This window comes from Erpetoichthys calabaricus, chromosome 5 (genome assembly GCF_900747795.2).
Source record: "Erpetoichthys calabaricus chromosome 5, fErpCal1.3, whole genome shotgun sequence".
NCBI lineage: Eukaryota > Metazoa > Chordata > Cladistia > Polypteriformes > Polypteridae > Erpetoichthys > Erpetoichthys calabaricus.
Window position 1 is genome coordinate 43790764 of NC_041398.2, and position 26182 is coordinate 43816945.

The following is a 26182-nucleotide window of genomic DNA, read 5'->3' on the forward strand; positions in this document are numbered from 1 at the left end:
TAAATCAACTGTCTGGTATGTCATTAAGAAGAAACAACACACTGGTGAGCTCAGTAATCGCAATGATAGGCCAAGGAAGACCTCCACTGCTGATGACATAACAGTCCTCAATACGGTAAAGAAAAAGCCCCAAATACCTGTCTGATAGATCAGAAACAGTCTTTAGGAGGCATATATGGATGTTTTAGAGATTACTGTCCACAGAAGACTTCATGAACAGATATGCAGAGTCACACTGCAAGAAGGACACCACTAGTTAGCCACAAACAAGATGGCCAGATTGCAGTTTGTGGAAAAGAGCCTGCAGAACTCTAGAAAAAGGTCACGTGGACAGACATCACAAAGATAAAATTCTATCAGAGTGATGGCAAGAGCAAAGTCTGGAGATGAAAGGGAACTGTCGCAAGATCCAAAGTGTACCACCTCATCTGTTAAACATGGAAGTGTTATGGCTTGGGCATGTGTGGCTTAGTTATAATATAGTATGTTTGTACCTACATGAAGAAATCATTAAATTAACATCCTCAATTTGCACTTTAATCGCACCTGAATTGTTTGATTTGAAATTTTAAACTCTGGAGAAGAGGGATAAATCAAGGAAAAAATGTGTCTTTATCCGAAACATTGTGGAGGGCACTGTATTCATATATAAATTAGCTGTATACATTTGTCATTTTAGCCAGACGCACTTTTTTGTTTACATAAAAATACCACCAATGGTGTGAACTGTGAAGAGAATAAATATTCATGTTCTGGAAAGTGTCCAAAAAATTAGAATTGGATTATTGTGTTGACAGTAGGATTTGTCTAGAGTACAGGTAGTATTTTTTGTGAAAAGGGCAGCTTTGCTAATTTGAAGTAGACTGCAGATTTTGAGTAAGCAGTTTGACTTATCGCCTAGGGCCTTGTGAGCTACAATTGCATGCAGTCCAAAGAGATTTGGTGTTTTCATAAAATTTACTAAATACATCTTCCTTTAAAATAGTAAATATCTACAGTATGGTAAAAAGGCAAGCAATAATTGTGAAAAAAACCTAGGTGAATTAGGTTAGGTTTTCTTAAACTAAACATTAAACATTGCCATTTCACTAAAGGTTAGTAATGATTTTGCTTTTTTATTTTCTTAAAGGCAGTGGTCGAATATCTGATGGAAGAAGCTGCTAAAGCACTCCAAGAATTCTTAAAAACCTCGTCTCTTAAAATCAAGGAGAAGACTGCAAAAGTAACATTTGAAGAAAAGGTAAACTGACAATGTTTTGTGCCTTTTATTGTAGTATACTAAGTTGGTCACATTTTGTTTCGCTTCCATTTTCTTCTGTGTCTATATATGAAAACTCTTCTCCTCCTTCCAAACTGCTTGCAATCTTTCCTGTCTTCTACCTAAATCCATAAGAAAATGAACATCAGCATGTCTTAGTTAATTCATTCAGCATGTTGTCTACAAAACCCTGCTTCATAATGAATTTTACAGGACCTGATGTTGGCTAGTTCCATGGCACAGACTCTAGGTCCTGAACTGCCTTCTCAAACCAATTCAGCTCGTTGAGAGTGGTGCCATACAGAGTTTTGGTCAAGGCATGCAAAGCCGATTTCTCCAGTAGTTGCACCTGTAGGAAACTTCTCCAAGCCCTGAACCCCAGATACAACTACAATTTTTCTTTTTTCCTCCACACATTAGATACAGGGCTGCGTTTTAACCTGACCTGGCAGTACTTCTGGCACTTTAGCAATGTAACCAGAAAGCACCTCCTGGGCAGATGGAACCATCCTTCTGTCAGGAGAGCCTATTCTTTGCCTCTGCTTGTAGTGGTAGCCAAGCATAACATAGAATAGAATGCCTTTTATTGTCACTATACACATCAGAGCTGTCCACCAAAATCCCCATGCATCTCTGCAGCTATCCACTTGAAAGCCTTACTGGATGGGTGGTGCAACTCCTGGGGGTAATGCATGGCCACAGGAAGTCATCTTCTCACAAAATGATTGGTTAGTGGTAACTTTCGTGTATGCGATTCCTATCTATCCACATCCTACTTTATTGTGTATAAATTGTGAAATAGCAGGTCTGTGGTACGAGACATAGACAGTGGTGGAGCGGATTTAGAGGCAGATGAGGGTTGAGCAGTCTCGCATTCAAGTGTGCACGTGTGAGATTGATCTGTTCCCTAATTAACACTGGAGCTTTATTTGTTACTCCTGCATCCCACAAAGTTTTTAAAAGAGATCTGATGTGCAAGAAAGGGACCAACGCAAAGAACAACAAACCAAGAGAACATTGAGTGAGTGCAGTATCTGGTGCCTCTGTCAGCCGGCCAGAGAGAGGTGAGGTACAGTGTTCATTAGCCTCCTGGTGGATCAAACAATCTATTTTCCATGTGGTGGATTGTTACCTGCTGATTTAATGGAGGATTGGGTGCGATGGTGGTGGAGTCCTCCTAAAGGACCCCAGGGAAATTTGAAGGAAGATGAGAGGACTGCCAAAGAAGGAAGCCACTATGGATGTCGGAAGGGAGGACCACAGTTGCTGGTGTCTCTGCTGGTTAAGCAAGCCATTAGGGTGAGATGAGAAAAGAGGTTGTTGCACTGGGCTTTGTTGACATGAGAGAAAAACGAGTAAGGAGCTGAGGGCACTGTTCTGATTTTTTTATTATTGGATTATTTTAATTTTAAACTCACTGCCTTTTACTTGGATTATCTTGATTGCCCTGCACTTAGGGCACTTTTCTTTTGTTAATACACTGAATACTTTGTACACTGAATACATTGCACCAGCCCCTTGCTGACTGGGTGTGTTCTCATTTGCCCGTCTCATCCTCAGGTATGATATTAGTGTGTGTATATGTGTTTGTGTATAATGTATATATGTATGCACTGTGTGTGTGTGTATATATCTATGTATGTGTATATGTATGTATGTGTGTATATATATATATATATATATATATATGTGTGTGTGTATGTGTGTGTGTGTGTGTGTATATATATATAGATATGTATATATAGATATATATATATACATACATACACACACATACATACACACACACACACACACACACAGGGGCAAAAGTATTTAGTCAGCCACCAATTGTGCAAGTTCTCCCACTTAAAAAGATGAGAGAGGCCTGTAATTTTCATCATAGGTATACCTCAACTATGAGAGACAAAATGAGAAAAAAAAAATCCAGAAAATCACATTGTCTGATTTTTAAAGAATTTATTTGCAAATTATGGTGGAAAATAAGTATTTGGTCACCTACCAACAAGCAAGATTTCTGGCTCTCACAGACCTGTAACTTCTTCTGTAAGAGGCTCCTCTGTCCTCCACTCGTTACCTGTATTAATGGCACCTGTTTGAACTCGTTATCAATATAAAAGACACCTGTCCACAACCTCAAACAGTCACACTCCAAACTCCGCTATGGCCAAGACCTGCACCAGGCTAGGAAGACTGAATCTGCAATAGGTAAGCAGCTTGGTGTGAAGAAATCAACTGTGGGAGCAATTATTAGAAGATGGAAGACATACAAGACCACTGATAATCTCCCTCGATCTGGGGCTCCATGCAAGATCTCACCCCGTGGGGTCAAAATGATCACAAGAACGGTGAGCAAAAATCCCAGAACCACATGGGGGGGACCTAGTGAATGACCTGCAGAGAGCTGGGACCAAAGTAACAAAGGCTACCATCAGTAACACACTACGCCGCCAGGGACTCAAATCCTGCAGTGCCAGACGTGTCCCCCTGCTTAAGCCAGTACATGTGCAGGCCCATCTGAAGTTTGCTAGAGCATTTGGATGATCCAAAAGAGGATTGGGAGAATGTCATATGGTTAGATGAAACCAAAATAGAACTTTTTGGTAAAAACTCTACTTGTCGTGTTTGGAGGAGAAAGAACACCATATCTACTGTAAAGCATGGGGGTGGAAACATCATGCTTTGGGGCTGTTTTTCTGCAAAGGGACCAGGACGACTGATCCGTGTAAAGGAAAGAATGAATGGGGCCATGTATCGTCAGATTTTGAGTGAAAACCTCCTTCCATCAGCAAGGGCATTGAAGATGAAACGTGGCTGGGTCTGTCAGCATGACAATGATCCCAAACACACCGCCCGGGTAACGAAGGAGTGGCTTCGTAAGAAGCATTTCAAGGTCCTGGAGTGGCCTAGCCAGTCTCCAGATCTCAACCCCATAGAAAATCTTTGGAGGGAGTTGAAAGTCCGTGTTGCCCAGTGACAGCCCCAAAACATCACTGCTCTAGAGGAGATCTGCATGGAGGAATGGGCCAAAATACCAGCAACAGTGTGTGAAAACCTTGTGAAGACTTACAGAAAACGTTTGACCTCTGTCATTGCCAACAAAGGGTATATAACAAAGTATTGAGATGAACTTTTGTTATTGACCAAATACTTTTTTTCCACCATAATTTGCAAATATATTCTTCAAAAATCAATGTGATTTTTCTGGATTTTTTTTTCTCATTTTGTCTCTCATAGTTGAGGTATACCTATGATGAAAATTACAGGCCTCTCTCATCTTTTTAAGTGGGAGAACTTGCACAATTGGTGGCTGACTAAATACTTTTTTGCCCCACTGTACACATACATACAGTGGAACCTCGGTTCACGACCATAATTCGTTCCAAAACTCTGGTCGTAAACCGATTTGGTCGTGAACCGAAGCAATTTCCCCCCTAGGATTGTATGTAAATAGTTAATCTGTTCCAGACCATACGAACTGTATGTAAATATGTAATTTTTTTTTAAAGTTTTTAAGCACAAAAATAGTTAATTAAACCATAGAATGCACAGCGTGATAACAACAACAACAACAACATTTATTTATATAGCACATTTTCATACAAAAAGTAGCTCAAAGTGCTTTACATAATGAAGAAAAGAAGAATAAAAGACAAATAAGAAATTCAAATAAGACAACCTTAGTTAACATAAAAAGGAGTAAGGTCCGATGGCCAGGGTGGACAGAAAAAACAAAAAAAAACTCCAGAAGGCTGGAGAAAAAAATAAAATCTGTAGGGGTTCCAGGCCACGAGACCGCCCAGTCCCCTTTGGGCATTCTACCTAACATAAATGAAATAGTCCTCTTTGTAGTTAGGGTTCTCACGGAGTCACTTGATGCTGATGGTTATACAGACTTCTGGCTTTTAATCCATCCATCATTGTTGGAACATCATGGTGCTTTGGGTAGATGGTGGTGGCACAAGCCACCACCAATAGGACACCGGAAAAGGAAACAGAAGAGAGAGTAGGGGTTAGTACAAATTTTGAATGAATAGTTATTATAATGAATTGGATATACAGAGTGTCAGGATTAAATTACAGTGAAGTTATGAGAAGGCCATGTTAAAGTAATGTGTTTTCAGTAGTTTTTTAAAGTGCTCCACTGTATTAGCCTGGCGAATTCCTACTGGCAGGCTATTCCAGATTTTAGGTGCATAACAGCAGAAGGCCGCCTCACCACTTCTTTTAAGTTTTGCTCTTGGAATTCTAAGGAGACACTCAGTTGAGGATCTGAGGTTGCGATTTGGAATATAAGGTGTCAGACATTCCGATATATAAGACGGGGCGAGATTATTTAAAGCTTTATAAACCATAAGCAGAATTTTAAAGTCAATTCTGAATGACACAGGTAACCAGTGTAGTGACATCAAAACTGGAGAAATGTGTTCAGATTTTCTTTTCCTGGTAAGGATTCTAGCAGCTGCATTCTGCACTAACTGCAAACGATTGATGTCTTTTTTGGGTTGTCCTGAGAGGAGTGCATTACAGTAATCTAGCCGACTAAAGACAAACGCATGAACTAATTTCTCTGCATCTTTCGATGATATAAGAGGTCTAACTTTTGCTATGTTCCTTAGGTGAAAAAATGCTGTCCTAGTGATTTTATTAATATGCGATTTAAAATTCAGATTACAATCAACGGTTACCCCTAAGCTTTTTACCTCCGATTTGACTTTTAATCCTAATGCATCCAGTTTATTTCTAATAGCCTCATTGTATCCATTATTGCCAATCACTAAGATTTCGGTTTTTTCTTTATTTAATTTGAGAAAGTTACTATTCATCCATTCTGAGATACAGGTTAGACATTGTGTTAGCGAATCAAGAGATTTGGGGTCATCAGGTGCTATTGATAAATACAGCTGTGTGTCATCAGCATAGCTGTGGTAGCTCACGTTATGTCCCGAGATAATCTGACCTAATGGAAGCATGTAGATTGAGAAGAGCAGCGGACCCAGGATAGAGCCTTGTGGAACACCATATAGAATATCATGTGTCTTTGAGTTATAATTACCACAACTAACAAAGAATTTTCTCCCTGCCAGGTAGGATTCAAACCAGTTTAAGACACTGCCAGAGAGGCCCACCCATTGACTAAGGCGATTCTTAAGAATATTATGATCAATAGTGTCAAATGCGGCACTCAAATCTAAGAGGATGAGAACAGATAAATGGCCTCTGTCTGCATTTACCCGCAAGTCATTTACTACTTTAACGAGTGCAGTTTCTGTGCTGTGATTTGTTCTAAAACCTGACTGAAATTTATCAAGAATAGCATGTTTATTGAGGTGCTCATTTAACTGCATAATGACTGCCTTCTCTAGAATTTTACTTAAGAAAGGCAGGTTAGAGATGGGTCTATAATTTTCAAGAGCAGAGGGGTCGAGATTATTTTTCTTAAGTAGGGGTTTAATTACCGCAGTCTTAAGACAGTCTGGGAAGACCCCCGTATCTAATGACGAATTTACTATGTCAAGAACATTATCAATAAGCACACCCGATACTTCTTTGAAAAAATTTGTTGGTATTGGGTCAAGGGCACAGGTGGATGGTTTCATTTGAGAAATTATTTTATGTAAATCAGGTAAATCTATCCTAGTGAAAGACTCTAATTTATTTATTATGGAGTACTGGGGTTTCGGGGGATCCTTAGTGTTGGGGAGATATACTATGTTATTTCTAATATCATTAATTTTTTGATTGAAAAATACAGCGATAGCCTCACAGGTTTTACTGGAAGTACTTAGGAGGCATTCCTTTGAGTTACCTGGGTTTAACAGATGATCAATTGTCGAAAATAAGACTCTGGGATTACTAGCATTGTTATTTATAAGCTTAGAGAAATAGCAGCGCCTCTCAAGACGGACTGTGTTATTGTATTCTGTTATTTTAACTTTTAATATCTCATAGTCAATAGTTAGTTTAGTCTTCCTCCATTTACGCTCAGCTCTACGGCATGTTCTCTTTAAATCAGACACTCTTTGGGTCTTCCAAGGTATAACCATGCTAGAAGATTTTTTAACTGTCTTTTCAGGTGCAACTATGTCAACAGCAGCCCTCACTTTAGTATTAAATCTTTCCACCTTACTATTTACATTCTCCTCGCTATTATAGTTGGCACTATAAACGGACTGATTGGTTAGAATGTTTGTAAGTTTTAAAGTTGCTGATGAGTCAAAGAAGCGTTTTTTAACAATATGCTTCTCATGAGTGTTTTCTATCATTATTTCTATATTAAAAAGTAGAAGAAAATGGTCTGAAAGACCCGTATCAATGACCTGCTTTATATCAACTTTTAGTCCTTTAGTAATTACTAAGTCTAACGTATGACCTGCTTTATGTGTAGGCTGATTAACGAGCTGTCTCAAATCAAAAGAGTCCATGAGGTTCATAAATTCTTTTACTTTTTGGTCACATTGATTATCTACATGAAAATTAAAGTCGCCGACTATTAAGAGTGCGTCATAGTTCGTAATTAAGATTGACATCAAGTCAGAGAATTCCTCAAAGAAAGACGCGTTGAATTTAGGAGGTCTATACACGGATAATACTAAAACGTGAGAATCTCCCTGAATAATAATGGCGAGATACTCAAAAGACTTGAATTTACCAAAACTGATATTTTTACATTTTAACCTGCTTGAGTAAATGTTTGCTAGTCCTCCACCCCTCTTTCCTTGGCGATCAGCACGAGTAAAACTGTAATCCGGAGGCGCAGATTCGATTAAAACAGCTGCGCCATCTGAGCTAAGCCACGTTTCACTTAGTGCAATAAAATCTATTTTTTTTTCACTAATAATGTCGTTGATAAAAAACGTCTTGTTAGTTAAAGCTCTAATATTTAATAGTGCCATATTCAATGTTTCGGAGGAGCAGAGATGAATACTATGTGCGTTATTGATATAGGGAACCGGAATTAAGTTATTTTTATTAGCGCCGCTCTGTGTGTATTTTTTGTTTAATCTATGATCTGTTTTTACAGTTTTAATACATTGTTCATCTAAAGTAGTAACTTTAATTAAATTATTGGCGTTTATGCCGTATTGCCTAGATTTTCTATGTGCATTAAGATTGGTTATTACAGTATTTATGTTGCGCACTTTTATGGAAGATTTTTTTAAACAATTATCATGACCAAACACAGGAGTGGCATTTCGGAAGGGGTTAAAAGCAGAGATAGATAGTCAAGATAAACGAATTACCTTCGATATGTTTTCGGAGAGGACCCGGGCGCCGAAGCTGTTCGGATGCAGGCCATCTCGCTTGAAGAAACGCGGTCTTTCCCAAAAGAGGTCCCAGTTGTTAATGAACCCGATGTCTTGATTCTTGCAGAAGCCCTGCAGCCAGTTGTTTAAACCAAGCAGACGACTGTAATACTCGTTTGATCGTCTGACGAGAGGGAGTGGACCCGAGATGAATATCTTTGCCGATGGGGTCCTCTCCTTTGTGTCTTTAATTAATGCAGTGAAGTCTGCCTTGAGGATCTCCGACTGTCGGTGCCTTATGTCGTTTACGCCAGCATGTATAACAACGGCTCCAACTGCCCTGTTCTTGTAGATCGCCGGTGCACGTCTCGTCACATCTCGGACACGAGCACCGGGAAAACAAGAAACAAAAGATTTTCTATTAGGGCAAGTGATATTGAGGTTCCTAACAATAGAATCACCTACCACAATTACATCACCAGGAGCTGAAGGCGAACTGGGGACGCTTAGAGGGTCAAACCGGTTCTGGGTTACGATGCTTGCCTGTGCCGATGGAGGTGTTCTGGCCTTGAACCCCCGCCTGCATAGCTGAAATACACCGAGGTCATCATCGGTGTCGCTCCTACGAGGCGCGGGGGTGAAGGTGACTTGCGCGGCACAACGCGGGGTTGATGTTACGCCGATAACAGATGGCGAGGACGGTTTATCCAACAGCCGAGCCTTCAGATCTCTGAGGTATCTTCGTCTGGACAGAAGATTCTGAATCTGTTCATCGAGTGCCTGGAGTTCCTCGACTACAGTTGCAATGCGATTCACCTCACTGTCGGCCATTGTCCGCTTCTGCTTTGCTTCCGCTTCGTGCCCTAGGAAAAATGAGAGAGAGAGAGAAGGTGAGAGTGCAGAGAGAGGATAGTAAACTAAATGTAAAAAAAACACTGAGAAAACCTTGAACAACAGAGAACACTTAACACTGCAATAGTTCGTGCTATAGCGCTACCAACTGCTGGCTAAAAACACTTTTTTCTTTTTTTTTTTTTTTTTTTTTTTTTTTTTTAATGAGTTTTAAGCACAGGAAAAAAAATGAACATTTGAAAAAATCCATAATTTAATAAACCACCAAGAAAAGTAACATTGCAACAATGCACGCTATGAACCGATCGCTGTAAACAGAAGTGAAAACAAAATCAAGCACAGTCTGTCTGTCTCTCCCGCGCTGCCACTGTGTGTGTGTGGCTCTCTCTCTCTAAACCGAAAGGTAAACTGGCTTGTTCGTATACCGAGTGTGTGGTCGTGAACCGAGGCAAAAGTTTGGCGAACTTTTTATTCGTGAACCGATGTTCCACTGTATGTATGTGTGTGTGTGTGTATATATATATATATATATATATATATATATATATAATATTATATAATATAATTTTGCAATTTGTGTGATCTCAAGGTATTGATCAATAATCTACCTTTTATAGCTTGAAAAATTGACATACACTGGGTATAAAAAAGAATCCCCCCACACCCCCCCAAAAAACCCCCTTTTGAGTTTTCACATTTTGTTGCAACCTGAAATGAAGACATTCACTGCAAGGAATATTTCTCCAGCAATATTCACTCAATTCAACTTTTAACAGCCAAGTGAAAGATAATAGCAACAGTTCCAAAAATAAAAAATACAATTATCACTGAGATGGTTAAAGGTTCACCTCCACCTAAAATAGTTTTCAGTCAGGTGTAACTAATCAACTTCTTCATTGCACACCAAGCTAATTGCTTTCCACCTGTGACCAACTGTAATCATTCTGATTTAGTTCAACATAAAACCAGCCATTCATAGAGCATTCAGTTGGAAGTGCAACTGTGAAAGTGAGAAATTGAATGTGGGTGGAAAGAAACTGTCAAAAGATCTCTGGGATAAAGGTGTGAACAGGCACAAGATGGATTAAAAAAATGTAAAGGCTTTATTAATTCCTAGGAGTACAGTAAAGTCCATAAGAAATGGAAACTATTTGGTACTACTATGACCCTTTCTGGATCAGGCTTTCCCTCCAAAATGGCTGGAAGAGCAAGGAGGAAACTGTTCAGAGTGGCTACTAAGAGGCCTATGTCTACTTTGAAACAGTTACAGGAATTTTTGCCAAATTGTATTCATTGTGTACATGTGACACCAGTATCACAAATGTGACTTGTATGCGAAGTTTGCAAGGAAAAAAGCCACTCCTCAAGAAAGGCCACATCAAGTCTCAAGTGAGCTTTACCAGAATGCTCCTTGAAGATTCTAATGTCAAATGAAAAAAGGTGTTCTGGTTGGATGAGATCAAAACTTAAGTATTTGTCCTCAACGCCAAATGTTACATCTGGCAGAGTGCCAATACAACTTACCATCCAAAGAATAAAATACCTACAGTAAAGCACAGTCGGTAGCATCCTGTTTGTGGCGTGTTTTTCTGCATCAGGACTGGGGCACTTGTCAAGATGGAAGGGAAAATGGATGGGTCAACATACTGTCATTCTTTAGTATAACTTGCTGCCCTTTACCAGAAAGTTGTCAATGGGAAGGAAGAAGGTTCACCTTCCAACATAATGACGATCCAAAGCACACGGCAAAGCTGACCATACAGTGGCTGAAGGAAGAAACTGTGAATGTCCTTGCGTGGCCTAGTCAAGGCTCAGACTTAAACCCAATTGAAAATCTTTGGAATGACTTGAAGATTGCAGTTCACACCGGTCACCATCCAGTTTGACTGAGCTTGAACGGTTCTGTAAAGAAGAGTGAGCAAATATTGCACAGTCGAAGGGCAAAGTTGGTAAAGAATTATCCCAACAGATTCATGGCTGTAATCAAATCACAAGGTGGTTTCACAAAATACTGACCCTTAACTAGGGGTGTAGTTCCTTTTACCATCTCAGCGATTCTGGTTTATTTATTTAACTGTTGCTATTAAATCGTTCACTTGGCTATTATAAGTTGCATTGAGTAAATATAGCTGGAAAATATTTTGTGTGTGTTTCAGGCTGCAAAGCAACAAAATGTGAATATTTTGAAGTGTGATTCTTTTCTATAACCACTGTATTGGACAAGTTTTAAGACTAGTACTCATTTTAAAACAAAAAAAAATGGACTACTTTATTATATTTTCTAGATATACTTCCCATCAAAGACGAGTTGAAATCTAGCAAGCTGATTTCAGCCCATCCTGCAGTTAAACTCAGTTACTCTTAGATGTTTGCAGTGTTAATGTTTTCAGTGCACCATATATATTGGAATGTATTTTGTTTTGCATGTGGTAATATGCATTGCATTTTTCATTCCAACAAATGCCACATTACAAATCCTATTCCAAATGGCATATAACAGACATTGCAAATGGACTAACACACAGATACAGACCCATGTTGTTTTATTAGAACAAAGTTTCATATGGTAAACTAATGCATACAGTGATTTTGAAGAAATAGCTTTGACTTGGGGGGAAAAAAACTTTATGCTGCATTTAATAACCTCACTTTAAATAGCAAAACCTGTGGAAACCTGAAATCCATGAAAGTACAACTTGACTTTTGTCCATGAATGACACAAAATTTCAAGTATTAACCCTAAGTACTTGCTGCAAATTATATCAATGAAAATCCAGGGCTGAGGGATCAGTGAGGTCTGACAGTTCTTTCACATTACTTTTGCATGGGACATTCGTGTCAGGTATCAAAGATTTATATGAAGACACAAGTCTTTGTAGTTTGATTAACTACGTAGTTCTGATCAGTCACATTGATAGGTCACAAATGGTTATTACTGAGCAACCTTGGCTGAACACGCAATTGAGTGACCTTTTGAGATTCAGAAACCATGTGGGGGGGTATATGCTATAATTTAATAACATTTAGAACCATCTTCAGCAGCAATAACTTAAAACTGCTAGTTTATCAGTCTTTCACATTGTTTTGGAGAAATGTTGACCTACTGTTCTTTGTCATTTCACCAGTTCATTGATTTGGGGGCTTTCATTTATGCATAATTCACTCAAAATCTTGCTAAAGCATCTCAAAGGTGTGGATTTTGACTTTACGTTTCCAACACCTTGTTTCCATCAAATTTGGCACCATACACGATGACCAACATCTCCACCTTGGTCTCATTAGTCCAAATGATATTGTTCCAGAAAGTGCATCCCTGTTCATAGGGAGGGACTTTTGTCTCACCCAGAAGTGCTTCTGTGGTGCAGATTTATGGCACTGGAAGTACCCTTGGGTTGTAGGGTTAAAGGATGTTACTCTGCCTGAATCAGGAATTGGAGTCGGGAGACAAGGTCACAGCTTCTTTAGAGTAATGGTGGAGTAGGGAAGAAAGGTTTCTTAAAGTATTTTGTTTAAAATAAATTGGTTTGTTTGAACCCAGGACTGCTTGGTCTTATGTCTGAATTCTAGGGCCAGTAGTGCACCCTAGAGCCTTTTTTTAGTTAATAACAAACTATTGTGACAAGACCATGATTTCAGATGTTAGGTTTTGCTTTTTACTTGATAAAGTATACTGCTTAAAAGCAACACAAGTTAATGTTTGCTTTTTGTTGTAACTTTGGCAGGAGAAAAAAGAAACAAAGAAAATAATCACTAAAAAGTAAGTTTTTCTTTGGTATTGTCAATTTTAATTCTGCTGTCTTTTACAATCTATATCTATGTCTGGCAAATAGTAACATGATAGTTTCAAGTACAAATGCGTTCATTCTTTTACCGTATTAATATGGCTTTGAAAATGCAAAGGCCATGATACTCTTAAGCTAGTCCTTCCTTCTACCCTTCCATATTTTGTTGTAGAGCTGTTTACTTTGAATGTTGCAGTACTTTTGTTCTAGAATTACCATCTTTGTGATATTGCAATTGGTAACTATCCGGTCTTTGAGGTTCTTTTTAGATTAGTAAGAAATCAAATTGACTAGAGCAGTTTGCCTTAAAGTGGCCTTTCTCTCAGTTTACTTTGTTTTTTGTTTTGCTTTTCCTGAAAGTGTTAAAAGAGAAATTGATTTCTATACTGTATGCTAAAATATTTGTTTACTGCTATTACTGGAAACATTTTAGTTTGCTGTAGATGTTTATCTTTAACCATTCCTCTTTTAGAAAAGAACCTATAAGCACAAAGGCTGCTTCTGGTGTAAAGACTACAACTTGCAAAACCTCTGGTATGTGGTATAGTGGATTTGTTATTTGTAAATAACCAATTAAGTGTATATTGTCATTCTAATTATTTTTATTTGTATTCTTTGATCCAGCAGATAAGAAGTCTGTCAAGACGGACCCATTGGCATGGGTATCAAATAGTTCTAAGTTCAAACAGTCGGTAAGTAATGCACTGTTTGTAGATTAAAGAATTCTTTCAGCCCTAGAGTTAAGAAATTTTAGAAATGTAGTAGGAAAGTGAAAGCTTTAGAATTTCCATACCTGACTTAATTCAGCTGTATAGTATCTTTTAAGTAGAATGTAATATAAAAATGTACATACTTAAACACTAGAATTAACAGAGCCTACGAAAAAACTCGTAGATCCGGCCCACCTTAAATCGCTTCTTAAATTCATTCACACCTCTCCGCCAGTGTCTTTTGTCATCTGAATGTGCTGATAAACACAAGCTACAAGCAGCCGGCTCTTCCGTCCCCCCACCGACTTAGAACGTGCATGAACTTCTCCCAGCTCATGCCTTGATTATCTGGGAGTGATGGCATACCGGTAAGATTTGTTGACTCAGAGAGTAACAGGCTTGCCGTGCCTCAGAGACCCGAGTTCGAATCCCCACTGGGTAGAAAATTTATTTATTTATTTTTTTCTTCTTAACTTTCGCCGCTCTGCCTGCCTGAACTCCGTCTATCTATATAGTAATAACAGTAATTTTATTATTATATAGCAGCTTCTCTGTCTGCCTATCTATATATCTATCCCCTTAGCTGTTTTTTTATATATCTATTATACAGTGCCTATGGGGTGCCAAACAGGCAATTACAATGATTTTCGGAATATATAAAGTCAAACAGCGTCGGAATATATAAAATCATTCCTGAATATATAAAGTCATTCCCGATTATTTATATAATGTCAAATCTTACCGGTACGCCACGGAAGCGGTCATATCATTCTTGAACCTTTTGTGAAAGTGTTTATTTGATCTTTGGGCTTCAGGCTTCACACATTTTATAGTTTATGCCTACATTTTGTAACATTTATTACTAAAATATGAAAATTTGATTTAACAATGTGTTTACACAGATTACTGTAGAAACTGAACACACATGAAATGCGTGTGTACCAAATAATGATCTATTATTTCCACTCTAAAACTCCACTTCACTCCCAGATAATCAATCAAGGCATGAGCTGGGAGAAGTTTGTGCATGTTCTAAGTCGGTGGGGGGATTGAATAGCCGGTTGCTTGCAGCTTGTGTTTATCAGCACATTCAGATGACAAAAGATGCTGGCGGAGAGGTGCGAATGGATTTAAGAAGCGATTTAAGGTGGGCCGGATCCATGAGTTTTTTCGTAGGCTCTGGTAATTCTAGTGTTAAAACAATTGTAAACAGCCCGTAATTGTTTTTTTGGAGAAATTTCAGTTAGAGTATTTAGTCATTTTCACTTTAGCATTTTTTTCCCTTGTTTATATAGGACATTTTTTATTTTTAGAATGCACTTTGCTTAAAAAATTTACTGTTTTGTTGCTCGCTCTTGTGCTTTGTTCAATAGAGTGTTTATCCACTGCCAGTAATTGTTGTCTCCAGTTTGCCTGACTCTGGTTATGTTGATGATGACATTACGAACCTTGTGAAACCATATGGACGTATAACACAGTTGATTACTGTACTATCACATAAACAGGCAAGTAATTGTTTTTCTCCATTTGCTGTTTTATTAATCCTTTTCCTTCATTATTGAACAAGATTTTGCATCCTCAATTTAATTTGAGAAACATTTTGTTTTTGTTCTTTTGCTTTTAGCCTGCCTTGTCATGGCTGTCCAGTGCATATAATTGTGCTAACATTGAAGAAAACCAGCATATATAAATATAGTCTGCATGTTTGATTTACTGGTGTTAACATTGGTTGTCATACTGTATATGGAAGCTAGTGTTATTGATATGAAACAAGTTGGCCTTATTATCAGCAGTTGTAGCACAAAAGGAATTTGTGAAGTTTTGGGAAAAATCACAATACAGTAATCCCTCGCTACTTCGCGGTTCACTTTTTGCGGATTCACGACTTCACGGGTTTTTAAATACAAGTGATTGCCCGCCTATCGCGGAAGTTATGTTCCAGACCCATCAGCAACAGGAGAAAATCCGCGATATAGAAAGACCATATAAATAAACATTTTTATAGTTTAAGCCTTAAAATACCCATCCCACATGCTTTAAACACATGTAAACTTATAAAACACACTTTGTTAACACATGATATGTGGATGTTGGGCTAAGGATATGAGTAACATCTCACTATTATAAAACATTTTAACTTCACGCAAGACAAGACAGTGAGACAGGAAAATTGGTGATGTACAGGCTTTTGAATTATTGACACGCAGAGCGACAAGCAGCACAAAGCCAGCACAAAGTCCACTTCTCCTTAGCGTTCATTCAGCTTCCCACCCCCTTGACAATGCGAAGTGGCAGGAGCGTACTGCGCCTCCGGGTAGGGGGGGTTTGAGCGAACATGCGTTCAGCCCTCACACACCCCCACTCCTCCTCCTCCTTCCGAACGCGCAGAGCGACAAGCAGGCATTTTGGCAGAAGCAGCACAAAGTCCATTTCTGCTCTGCTCAGAGTTCAGTTGCCCCCCTTCACAAAGCGAGTGCAGACACATTGACATCTGATCGCTGTGTGCAGTGTTGGTCTGCAGTGTTTAAGAATGCAGAAAGTGTTTAAGAGCATAGGAAGTGTTCATAAGAGCGTGGGAAAGGTTAACAAGAGAGTGAGAGAGGTTTATAAGAGTGTGGGAAGGATTTATAAAGCCTTAAAATATGTATAAATAATAAAATAAATATAGGTCGCTACTTCACGGATTTTCACCTATCGCGGGGGGCTCTGGAACGTAAACTCCGCGATAGGTGAGGGATTACTGTATTATAAAAAATGATTGTGGTTGTGGTATGTGTACTGCTCAGAAAATTACGGGAACAGTCAATCATCAGTCTTAGACCAAGTGAGTTAAAGTTAACCTTTAGGGATATCAATCAGAGATCAGTCCAGTTAGGAAGCATGAGCAAGTATGAATCAACTTCATCTGCTTTCGTGCAAATGAAAGTAGAAACAGGTGCACTTGAGATGCAACAGCAAGGAACTCCCAAAGAAAGAGTGGTTTTGCATGTGGTGGCCACAGACAATTGCTCTGTCCTTATTCTTCCTCACTAATTATTCTCTAGTTTTGCATTTTACTGCAAAAATTTTACTTTTAGGTCCTTGTCACTACTGGTTGCATGAAACCAGTGCCTGCAGCCAATTCATGTTGCTCAGGTAGTCCAGCTCCTTCAGGGAGGGCACATTCATAATTGCCATTTCAAGATTTGCTGTGTCTTCCAGCACAGTCTTAAGAGCATGGAGGAGATACCAGGCGTTTGGCTATTACACGATGAGAGCTGGAAGGGGCCATAGAACGGCCCACAGCAGGACCGGTTTTCTAGTCCGTTTTTTTTGAGGTTGGACAGGAGGAGCACTGCCAGAGCCCTACAAAATGATCTCCAGCTGGTTACTAGTGTGCATGACTCTAAAGTGCAGGAAGAGACTCGTGAGTATGGCATGAGGGCCTGATGTCCTCTAGTAGGATCAGCTCAATTAACATTAGCCAGAGAATACCACAATTTGTAGCTCCGCCACTGGCAACCTGTTCTCTCCACAGATGAGAGGAGGTTTACACTGAGCACATGTGACAGACATGGAAAAAGTTTGGAGATGCCATGGTGAATATTATGAAGCCTGCAACATCATCTAGCGTGACCGATTTGGTGTTGGGTCAGTGATGGTCTGGGGAAGCATATCCTTGGAGGGTCGTACAGACCTCCATGTGCTAGGCAGGGGTACCCTGACTGCGGTTAGGTACCAGGTTGAAATTCTCAGAGCCATTGTCAGACCTTATGGCTGGTACAGTGGGCCATGGGTTCCACCTGGTGCAGGACAGTGCCTTACCTCGGGTGGCCAGTGTGTGTAGGCAGTTCCTCGATGATTAAGGCTTTGATGCCATTGACTGGCCTGTGTGTTCCCTAGACCTAATTCCAACGGAGAACCCCTGGAACGTTGTGTATTGGTGCCGCCACCAATTAGTGTCACACATCGGAAAGCTAGATTTTTCCACTTGAGTATTTTGTTCATTGAGATCCAAAGTGTGATTTAAGTGTTCCCTTAAGGTTTTTTTTTTTTTTTTTTTTATTATATAAAGCAGTGTGTTAGGGCTTAGCTGATGGTCAATTATATCTCCCATCGCTCATTAGGGGCCTATTGATGTAAGTAAGCATTATCAATTGGCTCCATACATTTGCAGAGATTTCCTCAGAGAGCCAAAGTGAAGCCTTACTCGTTTGTTAATTTTTTTTTTTATTTTTATAATCTTGCTTGCTTCACAAGAAAGCTGTCATATTCTTGCCGCATGAGGCACATGAGATTATTAATATGGTACACACAAAGTTTGAATCAGAGAGCATACAGTACATCTGGAAAGTATTCACAGCGCATCTTTTCCGCATTTTGTTATGTTACAGCCTTATTCCAAAATGGATTAAATTCATTTTTTTCCTCCGAATTCTACACACAACACCCCATAATGACAACGTGAAAAAAGTTTACTTGAGGTTTTTGCAAATTTTATTAAAAAACTGAGAAATCACATGTACATAAGTATTCACAGCCTTTGCTCAATACTTTGTCGATGCACCTTTGGCAGCAATTACAGCCTCAAGTCTTTTTGAATATGATGCCACAAGCTTGGCACACCTATCCTTGGCTAGTTTCGCCCATTCCTCTTTGCAGCACCTCTCGAGCTCCATCAGGTTGGATGGGAAGTGTCGGTGCACAGCCATTTTAAGATCTCTCCAGAGATGTTCAATGGGATTCAAGTCTGGGCTCTGGCTGGGCCACTCAAGGACATTCACAGAGTTGTCCTGAAGCCACTCCTTTAATATATTGGCTGTGTGCTTAGGGTCGTTGTCCTGCTGAAAGATGAACCGTCGCCCCAGTCTGAGGTCAAGAGTGCTCTGGAGCAGGTTTTCATCCAGGATGTCTCTGTACATTGCTGCAGTCATCTTTCCCTTTATCCTGACTAGTCTCCCAGACCCTGCTGCTGAAAAACATCCCCACAGCATGATGCTGCCACCACCATGCTTCACTGTAGGGATGGTATTGGCCTGGTGATGAGCGGTGCCTGGTTTCCTCCAAATGTGACGACTGGCATTCACACCAAAGAGTTCAATCTTTGTCTCATCAGACCAGAGAATTTTCTTTCTCATGGTCTAAGAGTTCAAGCGCCGTTTGGCAAACTCCAGGCGGGCTGCCATGTGCCTTTTACTAAGGAGTGGCTTCCGTCTGGCCACTCTACCATACAGGCCTGATTGGTGGATTGCTGCAGAGATGGTTGTCCTTCTGGAAGGTTCTCCTCTCTCCACAGAGGACCTCTGGAGCTCTGACAGAGTGACCATCGGGTTCTTGGTCACCTCCCTGACTAAGGCCCTTCTCCCCCCCATCGCTCAGTTTAGATGGCCGGCCAGCTCTAGGAAGAGTCCTGGTGGTTTCGAACTTCTTCCACTTACGGATGATGGAGGCCACTGTGCTCATTGGGACCTTCAAAGCAGCAGAAATTTTTCTGTAACCTTCCCCCAGATTTATGTCTCGAGACAATCCTGTCTCGGAGGTCTACAGACAATTCCTTTGACTTCATGCTTGGTTTGTGCTCTGACATGAACTGTCAACTGTGGGACCTTATATAGACAGGTGTGTGCCTTTCCAAATCATGTCCAATCAACTGAATTTACCACAGGTGGACTCCAATTAAGCTGCAGAAACATCTCAAGGATGATCAGGGGAACCAGGATGCACCTGAGCTCAATTTTGAGCTTCTTGGCAACGGCTGTGAATACTTATGGACATGTGCTTTCTCAGTTTTTTTATTTTTAATAAATTTGCAAAAACCTCAAGCAAACTTTTTTCATGTTGTCATTATGGGATGTTGTGTGTAGAATTCTGAGGAGAAAAATGAATTTAATCCATTTTGGAATAAGGCTGTAACATAGCAAAATGTGGAAAAAGTGATGCGCTGTGAATACTTTCTGGATGCTCTGTAGGTATGTGTTGATGTGGTTCTTCTAAGTAAGCTTCTTAATGCTTACTTATAACCTTATTTGTACTTGGCTTTCTCCAACTTTTGTTAAAAGCTCTGTGGTGTCCAAAGCATGGCCTGAACTACTTATCCTAGACTCTGGGAATTATCGGCATGCATACATTGTCACCTCACAAATGTCATTGGTGTTGCGGTACTTTATTTTCCCAATTTTTCGCATCTCTGCATTATTTTTAGTTTCTCAGTCACTCTGTTTGCGTAATGTTCAAGTATGCCTTTTACAGTATACAAAATATAATGTAGCAGTCTAAGGTATCTCAGAGGAAGGACTGAAACACAGCCACAAGCAGCTATTTAATTGTCCTTGAAAGGACCATTTATTATTCCTTTAACCTCTGGAAACACTGCTGTTCCTCTTCAGGGGATTTGCTGTCATCCTAAGCTTTTGAGTCACACTGGCTGTCTTCATTTGTTGGGTCTAAGTTGGAAATCCCGTACAGCTGTGCTGTTTTAATGTGCCTCTTGTTAAGCTCCTTCAGTGCATACAGCCCAGCTCTCCTCCCTGTGGAGTTTTACCTGCTTGTTCTCTTACAGGTAGAGTCACTACAGTAATAATGCATATTACAAATTTTAAGTTTAATTAAACAGAAGTAGTTGGAGCCTTCCTGCAGTCAGATTCTGCTGTCCATGATTATTATTATAGCATGCATTTTCTGCAATACACACGTTTATATGAGTTCAAACACACGTTTTAGGACTTGTATGCTATATGCTACTTTAATTGCATGTGAGCATTCAGAATTAGCTGTAGCAATTTGTGAAACCTGTTTGGACTTTTATCTGCACAGTTGTACCAGCAGATACCACACTGTGTCAGGAGGACAAGTAACAAAGTGGCTTTCTGATGTGCTCAACCATAATAAAAATGTTATAAGAAAATTTGACAAATTTCTGCTAGTTATTTGTACAGTAGTCTTGTTTCTACTGGTGCGCTGTGGAAGTTTCGAAAATATTTAATGCCTATACAGTATTTAGAACAGGTTATTGCTTTGACATTAATTCTTGAACTGAGAAATCATTATGTTTAAAGTGTTTTTAATTTTCACAAGTGTGTAGGTATGTTTAATTCGCAGGATACATTTATACAGTCTGTTTTGCCATCTGGGTTAACTTATTTTGTTTTGACATTGTAGTATTTTAGTAACTTTAAAACAGATATTTAAGTAAAATGTATAATGCTTGAACTCCTGCACTAAAGTTTAATCCCCTTATAGTCTTCCAATTTATAACATGCAATTTTTATATATAGAAGCACATTCCCCTTAGAATGCTGACATTAAACAATGTTGCATAATCTTATTCCTGAGTTTTTGCTTACAAAAGGACACACCCCTTAAAATGTCAGTTAAGCTCACTGCAATTTAGTGTTGAATATGTGCTGAAATGTTGACTTTGGTGCCGATACCAGCTTTCCCATCTTGGTTTAGTTCCAGTACAAAAATACCCTCTGCACATCATTCAGAGCAGCGATTTGGTGTTTAGGTTGTCCCCTTTAGTGATCCAAGCCTGATGAAGTACATATATTTAGTCGAAGAGCATTCCCGTTGAAGTTCCAAACACGCAAATCCTCCCAAGCACAATGTGTTTGAAAGTACTGAAGTTCTGTTACTGAAATTAGCTGTTTTCTCAGTACAGGTATACCGTGCAACAGTACTGCCTCCTTTAATTTGTTAAATATTTCCTGCTGACTGGATATTGTCTTATTAATGGAATGTAATCTTCCCAGAGTACTTTTCATGTTTTAAAATACCTAAAGGCATTGATTCCTTACTTCATTATTGGTCTGAAGCTTGTCTTTCACCACAGCAGGATTGAAATCGGTTCATTAAAAAAAAAAAGTGTAACACATATAAGGAGTGCCATCTATGCAGTTAAACTGGGTTGGAAAGTGCAAAGTTTTTAGTTTTAAATGTCTAATCTATGTTTGGTTTTTAACCTTAGACTGTCTATCAGATCTATTGTCTCTTGCTGTTCCTGTGGAGTTGCATTACATTTTTGTTAGCTATTGAGACTTAAGTAAAACGTTACTTTGTCAAATCTTTAAAACAAATGTTTTTTTAATTTTGTCTTAATCATGCCTATTTTTTTGAGTTATTCCTTATTTGAATTATGAAAGGATTGTTTTCATGAAGAAAGACCTTGGGTATTCAATACAAGATTATATTTTGACCATTTTTGAAAAGACGCACACTCGTGTGTCTTGGTGTAAATTTGGACTATTATCGTTTAAGGGCAGCTTACTATGAAATTTCATGGATTTAAGAGCAGATTAGGTTTACTATGTTGAGCTTGTAAGCTTCAAATTTGTATTTATATAGCAGTTCTGAGGAGTAGTTTAGTTGTTCATATTTGCTTTAAGAATTTTAAATATTTAATCACTCCAGAATTGCAGATTTAAAAGGAGCTATATAAAGTAAAATTCTTCATTGAAATGGATAGATTCTCGCTAGGATTTTGTGGGGTTTTTCTCGCTGTACAACCACAGTCTGCTTTTGATAAACTGTACCATTGCAGAAGCATTGTTTTTCATTTTCTCAATTATAAGTCACAGTAAAAATTATCCGTTTAAAGTGCTCCCTTTCCACAACCTTAAGCAGTGGTATCTTGATAAAGTAACAAAAATAAATTGTGTTAAGCTTATGTATCAGTTAGTCACACCTCCTATTTTCAATATCCAAAGTACAGTTTTTGTATTTTCCATAAGCATTTTTCGTGTTTAGTTGGTGCACCTCTGGATGTGGAGTGTTTGGGAAATGTGATATTAACTCTACCATGAACAAAACAACTTGGAAGAGTTCAGTTTGTATAGTAACGTTTAAGAAAAAATTAATTCATGATTAAATATATTCAATCAGATGTATAATTGTAATGTGAAACATTTGAATCTTAATTTTTGTTTAGGTGACAGGGATATTATCTACCAATAGCGGGATATAATTATCATGGGCTTTACCTTTTGTTGTGATTAAAAATTTATATACAAGAAGAATCTGGTGTACAGGAATAATCACAATCATGTTTTCACGCTTCTGTTGTTGTCAAGCTAAGGGGCACACCACTGTTCTAACCCTCACATTGTTTCCAGACTGTGTGACAAATCCTTGTACTGAAGTTGCAGGAGAACTGGGATATGCATGTTCATGGTAGTCATGCATTTTTTTTTTTTTTTTTTTTTTTTTTTTAAAGTCCTTTCTTTTTGGAATTTATTTTAATATTTAGGCGTTATTAATTGTTTACCACATTTCACTTTAAATCACTGTGTTTCATTTTTAAAATGGGATTAATCCTTCACAGGCATATATTGAGGTATCCAGCCAGAAGACTGCAGATGAAGTTTTGAAATACTATAAGACAAACCAAGCAAAAGTAAATGATCAGGATGTGACTGTGAGTGTGTGGAAGAAAGAACTCTCTCCCCTGGATACTGTAAGTAGCTAATTTGTTTTAGCCTATTTGTTATATTTACATCCAGTATAATACAATGTGTTTTTTTAGCATATGAGTCTAACATTTTTAGAACGTCAGAATATCCCTTTGAGTTTTTGGGAATATGTTGATTTTATTTTTGTAGCCACCAAGTGTGTTGTCAGTTATCATAGAAATAGCTGTAATCCTTTGTTTTATTTTTTGTTTTAAATAAATAAAGACAACTAGTGTATTGATACCTGTTGTTTGTTCATGTTTAAGACTGAGCAATTTCTTTAATACACAGCCATAACCTTTACAAATCAATGTAAAAGATATTAAAAAAAATGGTAATTAATTTTGCCTGCTTTCAAGTTAAGAACAAATTTAAGAATCAATCTATATTTTGTTTAGGTGATTGGGTGGCGCTCTCTCTCCATCCTGATTAGTTAACATTTGTTTGTAATGGCATATGATCAGCTGTGTGATGTAAACAATCAGTACCCACTGCAGTTAATTTCCTTTTTTCAAGTAGCCAGTATGTTTTGATTGCCTTAGTAAAGTTTGGAATAGCTTGTGGACTTGCTAGTGACTATTTAGATGCACATTTCCTTTTGATGATCAGTTTCATTCAATTTCTAAAACCTCACGGTTTGCTTTGGGGGCATTGTGAAAGAGGGCATTTCTTAAATTTGGACAGTTGCAGCTGAGGACATAATATAGTCTCTAAAAGAGGTTTAATGTCACCCAGCTGTGAACGTAAATAATGCTGTCTAGAAGAATCTGGGAAATGATTACAATTTGTGTGGAAACTAGAGGGGAATGTATGGGTAATTTCTGATAGTTTGATTAGCATGCCTAGGGACTCTATGGTTGTCCTGCCGAACATAACATGTACCCTTGCTTAATTGTTATGATTGCCTTGAACGTTTCAGCAGATAGTGAGACACAAACACATTCTCACAATTGAGCTGTTGAGTTTTACCTTTTCCTGATTAGAAAATGTCATATTCATAAGATAGACAAAGCTGCCATTTGATGCTCATTCAGTATGTGCTTCAGAATGCTCAAGAGGTCAGTTCTTGGTCTCTTCGTAACCTGCAGTTTCAAATTTAGTTCATAATGACAGTTTGGGAATCTGACAGTGTGCTGAGGTAAGATTTTATCATATTATCAGTCTTATAAGATTTAAGCTCTAGAACTCTTTAAACTTCATAAGTTAGAGATGGTTTGAACAAGCTTATTTTTGCCTCCAACTCAGAAATAAGCTTTCAATTTTTCCTCACTCTCAAAATCAAATTTAAAGAGAAGGTAGAAGAAAAAAGATATATTTCTGATATCCTAAACAGTGTTCGTTCTTAGGTGTCGTGTTGAAGAGGGCTGTTTGACACTAAAAGCCATAGTAAAATTGACAAGGTCCACTTCTCTTTATTTGGAAGAGTTCAAAGCAGATTCATAATTCTAATTTACATATCAACTGTGGTGTCTCTTTCAGTGGTCTTTGGTAATTTGATATTGTAAGCAGTACACCCTGCCTGGTTACCCTTGAGTGTTTTTTGTGCTTATATCTGTAATCCTTGCAGATTTATTTTTCTCCAGCTTAACTGGAGTTTTATTTTTTTTTCTGTCCAATCTGGCCATCTGATCCTATCCTCAGCCTGTCACTTTAACTTACATAAGTAATATATAATTAAGAGAAACAGAGTCCATAAAATATTTTTTTGTGTGTGCCTTATTTTCTTTATATTTATGTATGCTACTTATTCATTGTTCTTACCCAAGTCTAATTTTTCTTTTGCATGTAACTACTACTTTGGCATGTTATAAAGCACTTTGAGCGTTTGTATGAAAATGTGCTATAGAAATAAATGTTTAAGCATGGTTTGTGACAGGTTATTTAGAAATTAAAAAAAGGTAAGTTGAAACCAGAAGTAGTAATTTAAATAGGCCCAGACTGCAGACAGTATAGCTTTTGATTTAATTTTTCTGTGTTTGTTGAGTGCTTGAAGTACAAGCCTTTACCTCAATGCTATAGTTAGCTATAATTTATTTTCATCAAAAAGGTGTATGAAATAGAAGAACTGAGTTCCTGATAGAATTCAACACTTGATAAATCATTTTATATGTAAATATTTTGTCTAAAATGTTTCTATTTATGATCTTCTCTTTAAAGGAGGCTTTATTCAAAAGTGTTCTAAAACTGACTAAGGCAGAGGTGAGTGTTTAATTTTTCCCAAATTTACCCTTAAGGTTACACATTTTTTTAAGTAAATTGAAGTGTTGTATGGGTTATGTAAAACAATAGATTATCTAAGTAATTATAAATATGAACCTCTTTCTCTCTGTAATAAAATTCTGCCATATGATGTATGCAAGACTACATTTTATGCCATACAGGCCCATAATCTGTTATCTACAAAATAGAAAGAGAGACATAAAATCACCTATAATTGCTTAAATATATTAAATTATATTAAATTAAATTTGCCTTTATTCTGCTGTGCTTCTTTTTACTCCTAGAGCCAAAAATTTTTTGCCAGTTCACCAATTAAAAAACAAGTACTTGCTAGAACCTGCCCTGTCTGGTGGGTTCTAGCAAGTACTGGTGAAAATGACAGTTTCGGATTCAAGGTGCATTTTGTGTTATTCAGTGTCACTGAAATAAATGATGAAAATTAAATACATAAAAGTAAGCAACAATACATATTTCAAGATGCATTTATATTATCAAGACTTTATTGTCCATTTTTGCAGTATTTTTGCATACATTTTGTATATTGCATATTTCATTTTTGTCCAAAATAATTCTCCAGAGGAAATTGACATGTTCCCTTCACATATTTCTAATGTATAAATTATGGTACTGTAAAGTACTAATTCACAGTAGCACAGAAATGAAAGAACTGAATGATCTTTGATGTTTT

General features: G+C 38.1%; 1 protein-coding gene across 3 annotated transcripts in view; it reads left to right on the top strand.

Annotated features, from left to right (window-relative positions):
* Positions 1 to 26182, top strand: part of znf638 (zinc finger protein 638) — a 252174-nt gene that overhangs the window by 156860 nt on the left and 69132 nt on the right. For all 3 annotated transcript variants that reach the window (XM_051928463.1, XM_051928465.1, XM_051928464.1), the window contains exons 8-14: positions 1130 to 1240; positions 13080 to 13114; positions 13612 to 13673; positions 13764 to 13831; positions 15223 to 15354; positions 23148 to 23279; positions 25432 to 25473. In XM_051928463.1, coding sequence (XP_051784423.1) covers positions 1130 to 1240; positions 13080 to 13114; positions 13612 to 13673; positions 13764 to 13831; positions 15223 to 15354; positions 23148 to 23279; positions 25432 to 25473 — 582 coding nt within the window. The remainder of the gene's footprint in view (positions 1 to 1129; positions 1241 to 13079; positions 13115 to 13611; positions 13674 to 13763; positions 13832 to 15222; positions 15355 to 23147; positions 23280 to 25431; positions 25474 to 26182) is intronic.